The sequence below is a fragment of the Lytechinus pictus genome, chromosome 13 (assembly GCF_037042905.1).
Source record: "Lytechinus pictus isolate F3 Inbred chromosome 13, Lp3.0, whole genome shotgun sequence".
NCBI classification, from domain to species: Eukaryota; Metazoa; Echinodermata; class Echinoidea; order Temnopleuroida; family Toxopneustidae; genus Lytechinus; species Lytechinus pictus.
In genome coordinates this window covers 2,267,064-2,275,893 of record NC_087257.1, presented here as the reverse complement: position 1 = coordinate 2,275,893, position 8,830 = coordinate 2,267,064, and the positions used below count along the sequence as shown (strand labels likewise).

At 35.2% G+C, this 8,830-nt stretch overlaps 1 protein-coding gene across 2 annotated transcripts in view; it reads right to left on the bottom strand.

The window, feature by feature from the left end:
- Positions 1-1,399: 1,399 nt before the first annotated feature.
- The window catches only part of LOC129274783 (uncharacterized), a 39,421-nt gene continuing 31,990 nt past the window's right edge, over positions 1,400-8,830 (bottom strand). For both annotated transcript variants that reach the window (XM_064108793.1, XM_064108794.1), the window contains 3 exons: positions 6,701-6,802; positions 4,549-4,722; positions 1,400-3,881 (listed from right to left, as the gene is read on the bottom strand). In XM_064108793.1, the coding sequence (XP_063964863.1) occupies positions 3,498-3,881; positions 4,549-4,722; positions 6,701-6,802 (660 nt within the window). In that variant the 3' untranslated portion in view covers positions 1,400-3,497. The remainder of the gene's footprint in view (positions 3,882-4,548; positions 4,723-6,700; positions 6,803-8,830) is intronic.

Below are 8,830 nucleotides of genomic sequence, written 5' to 3'. Positions count from 1 at the left end.
ACGTTATTGTATTGGCCAAGATGTATTACAGAGCCAGCGAAAGCCCCGGGGTGAAAGCGTTACAGCTTGAGTTTAGTCTGATTGTACAGAATAGTTTGAGAGTTTATTGACTCTCCGCATGGAACCTGTGGGTATTTCTGATCCACATCCATAGTTGTATTAAGAGGATTGAGAGTTGGGAGAGAATGGTCATTGGAAGTGAGATATGTGGACAATACAGGTCCACTATACTCATATTTTATGACAGATCATTGTATTCGGAAGAGAATTATTACTTATAAATTGGAGTGTAGTCATGGTAGTGAGGAATTACAAGTAGTAACTCCTCATGTGTTCAACTTAATCTGAGGGGCTTGTTAAACCCTGAATTCCATACTGATACTGGTATCGTTGATTTATGAGAATTTTGTAAATGTGCGCACATAATATCTGACAAGTAGTTATGTATACGAAAGGACCGTATCACCGATGTGTAAGTGGTGAATTTGGATACTTGGAATTTACTTATGATTAAATGATTGATTTGTGGAGATCGTAAATGGCATGTGTTTGTTATCCTTACTCTGTATTATGCGTACCATGTGACAATATGATAAAACGATGTTCATTGACCCTAATTGACCTATGACCTTCTGGGTCATGTGACCTGAAACTCTAAGGGATGTTCAGTAATACCTGATTACCCTTGCGTCCAAGTTTCAGGAACTAGGTCCATACACATCTTCCTAAGTTTTATGTTCATGGTCCTGGGAAGTGGGGGTGCTGAAGCAACTCCCAAGATTTTTCAAGGGGGTACCATGTGTTATTATTCTCCATAGGCAGCACCCCCTAGAATTCTGGTAGGTGTGACAAAATGTATCTAAAAGGCATTTCCTTTTTTGTTGTTTGACAAAAATTTTGGGGAACAAAATGACCTTCATTTTGTAGTGAAAAATTTTCTTGTCAATTTTCTTTTCATGACCAAAACGACCTTCATTTAGTAGTGTGAACCCCCCCTCATTATTATTATTTTTTTTTTGGGGGGGGGCTTGTCAAATTCACTTCAGCACCTCCTGTATAAAATTGTTCACAGGGCCTTGGGTATGATGACATTTCAAAAAATGTAACATTGGTTAACTCAGAAAAGCGGGGCCTATCGTCTCGTTCTGCTATGCAGGCAAGACAAAAAACTGTTAAGGTAAAATCCTCTATGTGTAGGTCATTATTCCAGTTTATTACTACACTGCATGAATACTGATGTCATAGAAAACAACTTGAATTCAAATTAACCTACTGTACCTAACTAAGAGTAGTTTTATATTACTGACCCCCCCCCCCCCCATAAAAAGGACATAAATGCATTCCAGTAAGCATGTACAAAGAAATACAAATTAACAACACAATTATCACATCAAAACAATTTCATTGAGTATGTGACAAAAACCAGCAGGTATTTCTTTTATTACTCTATTCCAGAGACCTTGTCCAAAAACAATGGGGTAAGGCTTATATTTTCTTAATGGTTTAAATTGGACATGAATTCAACTTAATAGACACTTAAGATGTGTGGTATCAGGTACACGTACATGAACGTCATCATAACAAAATAACATGACTTCGTTACATTTCACCTATCATCAAACAGCTTTGTGGCTCCAAGGAGGAAAACAATCTCAAATAATCATTAATTTTTTTTTATTTGAACATTTCTTACATAAATTGTTATGAACACTAAAGTAGTGGACTATAAAACTGATTTGGAATCATGATTAAACACAACCTGATTAAAATTACGTCACTTATCTTGTGACGTTTCATAATGTACTTTATGGAAACAATCAACTAGTGGTATTAAAGTCAATTAACTCTTGACTGTTATGGCAAAAGACCCCTTTTCTCAAATTTTGGGGAGAATAACTTTCCTCATGCAGAGAAAATTACTTAAGAATCATTTAGAAGTGAGAATTATTGTCTTGGGGCTACTTTTCACAATACTTGTCACAATTTACACCACTTAAATCTGCTACATTGGATAAGATTTAACATTACAATAAATGGCAATTTTCCAGGGCTCCTTTTTTAACTTCCAGTGCTCTTTCCAGCTCGGGACCTATATTAAGCTACTTCTTGCCAGAAGCGCCATACTCGGCCCGCTCGAGCATATAGAGCTTCGCCCTGATGCTCACAATCATAACAAAAGTCCTGTTCACCGTGGCGTACAAAAAAAGAGAGAAAAAAGGAAAGAGAGGAGGGTGAATATGATATAATCTTTTTAACATGTCAAAATCTATCACAAAATTGGATTTTTGCAATAAAAATGTCCAAGATTTTTGCTCGCTCGCTTTGCTCGCTTATATATATATATTATATTTGCATGATACGCCATATCACCCCCTCAAAATTGTTGCCTTATGACGCCATTGCCTGTTCCATGATATGACCCGGAAATTTTTGGCTCTTGCCCCCCCTGGCCACCGACCCCTGTTACGCTGCTGCTCTTTCCAGCATTTCGGCAGATAAATCAAAATTCAGCAACAGAGTCAGAAATGAAGACTATGGGCACATGAATAACATGTAAAAATACCAATGAACACACGATCAATGGCCAATGCATGTAAAAGTAACACAGACGCAAAAAATGGAAAACAATTCTTCTAATGGAACACATAAAACATGGATGGGTAAAATGTGATTTTCTATTCATTTTGATTTTGATTAACCAGAACATGAAAAAAGACAGTATTTTTTACAACTGCAGTTTTCACACGAGTTCAAAAACACTTACAAAACTTGTCCATATACATAAAAATGAAGAAGAAAAATAATGCTACGACACTGTTATTTTCAAAACCGCACCTGTAACAGTGATAAAACACAACTTGAACCTTAAAATTGAAATGAAGTAAAATGAATCAAAGTAAATGTTCCAGAAAGCTCAAACTAGATCGAATGGCAAAGACAGGGAATGTTTAGATACATTTTGTTTCAAACTTTAGGTTATGAATATCAGGGTATTGATTTTAAGAATAAAACATTTTCCCTTAAAAATCAGTAAAAACTATAATGAACTTTTCTTGTTACAATCATTGTTTTTGAAGAAAATAAATAATGTTCACTCAACGGGGAGTGGAATCGCGCACACATTGGGTTATGGGCAGGGGCTAATTTCCATCATGACTGGAATAATCCTTCAGTCAAGATCACCTGAACACACCCCATAGGTACTCACACAAAGCTGATATTATATTATGTGGAGGTAAATATAAGAAATTGACAATGGATTTTTCATATAAAAATCCTTTGTATGAAAAACATTAATGGGTAACAGACATGATTGCAATGAGCAGAAATTCTACCTTTTCTCAACATAAGCCTGTACATGTATACTACATCTGCCAATTTGGGGAGCTTTGAATTCAAATATAACTACAACATATATCTGTCCATGTGAAAAGAATCAAGTATCATTATACAGAGACATAAAAGTTCCATTGTAACACCTGAATACAGCATGGACATTAGAAAGAGAACATATCTGCATTGCTTTGTGCGTTGCTTTCTCCAGGTGGTCCAATAGGTTTCTCTGCAGGGGGCTGAGGGGGAGGCTGTGCAGGGGGATGTGGGGTGCTCGCTACTGGTGTCATGTAAGGAGGCATATACTGGTGTGGTTGAGTCGCCATTGCCATGCCAGGCATGTAACTGGGAGGCGCCGCTACATTCTGAACCGGTACGGCAGGGGCGAGTACAGGTCCTGTGGCCCATCCTGGTTGGCCTAGTGGATAGGTGTAGCCAGGTTGGTATTGAGGTTGATTGTAACCTGATGGAATGGATCGAGCTGGATTGACAGGTTGCCATGCACCCAAAGGGCCGGGTTGAGGCCGAGGAGCTGATTGAGGGCTTACCTAGATGATATCATGAAAACAAGAGGGGACATAAACATTCCCTTGATACTAAACATTTCATGCAAAACACAACTTTCGTTAAAGAAAACAGTGAATAATATTTATATCTGACTTTGCACACAGCAAAATATACATACTTGTGACATATTTCCAATAATGAAAGTTGTCTCAACTTCGATTACCATGGATAGTCTCTTGACTTTACAAATAAGGTCGAAGACTCCCCAATAACCATGCCTAAAAGTGTGACCTGCCACCCCCAAACCAACCGTAAATCACCCGTTTCTGTAAATAGCCAAATTAGATCATTTGTGACAGGGCATGGCAAAACCTACAAAAATTTGCAACATGCAATTTTCAGTGGGAGTAGATTTTAAGTTGTTCTGCCAGAATGGTTGAATTTCAGTGTTTAGTATAGGTGTATCAAACAAACCCAAACTGCCGTTTTGATGACTTTATTTAGACGCATGTTTTGTCTTTAAATTTGATTTGAAAGTTGGGCCCCTGGTCTCTATTGGGGGAGGCGGGGTGTACCTTATGTATAAAATGCATTTATCTAGTGTTGTACACTTCCTTTCTTGCTATTTGTTCAATAAAGTGATGCAGTAACATATTTTCATGGAGATAAGAAATGAATTATCTTAAACTGGAGGTGTCAATAACCTACCTGCATTGGTGTCTGCTGTGACTGAATGCTTCCTAATGGTGGTGTAATGTATCTATCTGAAGGAGAAGATGAAAGAGGACTACTAGGAGGAAGAGGTGTCATCTCAACATCACCAGGTGGGGGAGGAGGCGGTCCATCACTCTCAATGTTAGGATCGTCTAACGCTGTACGAGACTGAAACAAAAAATGAATGAAAAAATAGGGTGCTTTACTCTAACCTGCATTGAATATTAGACAATTGGCATGGGACATACCATTCAGACAGTTCCCAAGCATTACACAGTACAAACAATTCTCACCAATTTTATTAGACACATACAGTTACATACTCTATGAATTTAATAATAAAATTGTCTAGAACAGTTGGAGAGAAAATGCTGCGAGACTATTAAAGGACAAATCCACCCCACCTATAACTTGATTTGAATAAAAAGAGAAAAATCAAACAAGCATAACACTGAAAATTTCATCAAAATCTGATGAAGAATAAGGAAGTTATTGCATTTTACATTTTCGCTTAATTTCACAAAACAGTTAAATGCATATCTTGGTTGGTATGCAAATGAGGGGACTGATGACATCATCCACTCATTTCTTTCGTATTTTATTATGTAAAAAAATGAGATAATCTCATTTTCTCCTCATTGTCATGCAAAACAAAGTTTTATTCCTCCCTGAACATGTGGAATTGTTATTGCTTTATAACAATTTATAGTTCAGTCAAGTTGGTCCTTATTGTCAAATCTGTGAAAATTGAAATATTCAAAAAATAAAAAACAAAAGAAATAGTGAGGGACATCATCTTCTCTCTCATATGCATATCACAGAGTTGTGCAAATAGATGTTGTCAAAAATAGGCGAAACTTCTTTAACCCTAATTCTCCCGGGGGGGGGCCATAATGGCCCCCCCCTCGACAATTTTCGCGATATATCTGCTTCGCAAATTTTTTTTACCTCGCCGCTCACTGACTTTTTACTTTCAAGTCTCGCGCAAATTTTGAGACCAAATTTGTGACGCCCGGGTACGCGGTTACGACATTACGCAACATTATATAAGTGCATGTCAGACCCAAAATTGCTCATAAACGTGATTTCATGTACAAATCCAATGCAAATAGTGTATTTAGCCAAAATTCATAAATGTAACATTATTTCTACTTTTACTGATTAAACTTAATTAATTTTGCCTTGTTTATGATCAGAATTAAGTCTGGAACGATTTCCATTGAAAAAACAATAAAAAACCAAAAGTAAAAAAACAAAGAAATACATAAGAAATTCATAAAACAATAAAATACATAAGAAATTGATTTCCAAACCGAAGTTTTTTTTAATTGCGATTGTTAAGAATTCTACAAAGAATATTTTTACCAAAAATTAGCATTCTAGGAGCTTTATTTAGTGAATTAGAGCAAAAAGTATGATTTATGCATAAATTAGCATAATTAATTCATATAAAATAAAATCTCAATATTTTGGAAAATTTTACCATACAGCCTTGTAGATTACATCACACACTACCAGCGTGCAAATTTTTGCGTCGCTCGCGCGATCGGCGGCCGAGATCTTAAGGGGGGGCCATAATGGCCCCCCCCCGGGAATGACAAGAATCAAAATACCCCGGGAGCTTGAGGGTTAAAATATCATAACTTTCTATTTTTTACATCCGATTTTGGTGAAAATTATCAGTTATGCTCGTTTGATTTTTCTGTATTGATTCAAGTCAACATTTTTCTGGTGTGGACTTGACCTTTAACAGACTCAACATTAAATGACAATGATTGGTATCTAAATTCAATTTTTAACATGAGACAAAGGGTGGTTGTAAATGTCACAGTATATCGCCTGAGCATCATTTAAAAATAACAATTATAAAAGAGGATAATTATTTTTCATTCGTGTCTGTCAAATATAACACTCCTGGCGCTCAATTTTCACACCAGTTTTAGCATTGCTGCCAATATTAAAGGTGGTTAAGCATCGAATGTCAAATAGAAATGACTACACATTGACCTCAATACAACTGGGAGAGGCAAATTCAAAGTCAAATAAGCAGTATTTTAATCTAATCAAAACAATTGATAATTTACACCTTATCAAGCCTATGTCCGTTTAGAGAGAAATTATAAGTGAAACTGATGTTATACGTTACCTCTTTCTCTTTCTTTTTCATGGTGAGTAGAGCCTCGGTAAGAGCGCTAGAGACCTTTAGAGCCATAGATGCATCCTCATCAGACTGGGATAAAGACTTGGTCTAAACAAAGGAAAAAGATAGTCATTTGTGAGAATTTGGATGTCTCTCCCGCTTGGTCGACTTTCAAAGCAGGATTAAGGACTTTTCCTCTATCCCCATTTTCAGACCTGCCAACCTTCAACAACAAAAAAAGTATTCTTAAAAGAAAAAAAGTACTTATTGAAAAAAAAGAGTATTTTTTAAAATTTGTCTCAACGTTACAATCACCAGCCTGTTGTAGCGAGATCAGTGAAAAAAAAACCATGTGAAATGACTCTACTTGAAAACTTGATAATTCACCCTTTTAAACATGTGCTCATAGGCAAGAACTTGCATGTTCTTTTCATGCAACAAGTTACAGTGATTTTTACTGGTCTGAGACCGTCAGACCGGCATTAGTGTTGCGCGCTGTGTATAATAAAAACTCCATGATCGGAAACTTTTTTTTTTAAGTAACAAATCATACAAAAATAGTATTGGCCTATTCATAGCAAAAAAAGAGGAACAAATACTCTAACTAGCACATCAATGATGTGGAGCTCATCCGGCATCTCGCAACAAAATTTAACACAATTTTAATTTCAGCCCAGTTGACACTGTAGTGAATTATATTGGTGAAATAAATTGAGGATATAGAATTGAAATTGATGAAGAAATGACATAGAAACATTTTTTGTGATCTATGAATAAATTTCATATAAATTAGGCATAAATACATTTCTAGTAAAAATTTCTCAACTCTGTGTAGAACCTTGGTGAACCTCATGTAGCTCTCAGATGGAACAAAAAAATAATCAAAATCAATCAACAAATAAATATTTTTTCTGAGTTTAGAAAATATATGAATAAATTAGCATATTTAATGAGTTTCAAAATTCTGTGTTCAAATTTGGTATCACCACCTCGAGCTATCATATAAAGCAATCAAAATTGAAATTGATCAACAAATGCAGAAGAAAAAACATTTTTTGTGATTTATGAATAAATTTTGCATAAATTAGCATGAATAATTTTCTAGACAAAATTTCAAAATTTTGTGTACAAGTTTGGTGAACCTCATGCAGCTCTACCAGATGGAAGAGAGAAAATCAAAATCGGTCAACAAATAAAGAAGAGGCATTTTCTGTGATTTATGAATAAATTTTGCATAAAATAGCATAATTTTCTACTGAAAATTTCAAAATTCTGTGTACAAGTTTGGTGAACCTCATTAAGTTCTACCAGATGGAAGAAAAAAAATCAAAATCAGTCAACAATTAAAGAAGCATTTCATGTGAATTTTTTAAAATACGCATAAATTAGCATATTTAATGAATTTCAAAATTCTGTGTAGAAGTTTCGAATCCCCCACCTAATGCTATCATATAAAGCAAACAGAATTGAAATCGGACTTGAAATGACGCAGAAGAAGCATTTTGAAATTCAGTCAACATATAAAGAGGCATTTTCTGTGATTCATGAATTTTGCATAAATTAGCATTAATAATTTTCTACTCCAAATTTAAAAATTCTGTGTAGAAGTTTGGTGAACCTCATGAAGCTCTACCAGATGGAAGAAAAAAAAATCAAAATCGGTCAACAAATAAAGAAGAAGAAGTATTTTATGTGAATTTTTTAAAATATGCATAAATTAGTTTTGCATAAATTAGCATAAAAATTGTTCTAGTCAAAATTTCAAAATTCTGTGTAGATTTTTGGTGAACCTCATGAAGCTCTACCAGATGGAAGCAAAAAATTAAAAATTGGTCAACAAATAAAGAAGCATTTTTTGTGAATTTTGAAAAATGCGTATAAATTAGTATATTTAATGAATTTCAAAATTCTGTGTAGAAGTTTTGAATCCCCTACCTAGTGCTATCATATAAAGCAAACAGAATTGATTTGAAATGGCGAAGAAGAAGTATTTTGAAATTGTGGACAGACGACGGACGCCACGGCATAAGCTCATCTGGCCCTTCGGGCTGGATGAGCTAAAAAGGGAACAGTTGGCATGTCTGCATTTTGCTTTCATCTTGAAATAGTAATAATCTTTTGTAGAGTTTGTTAATG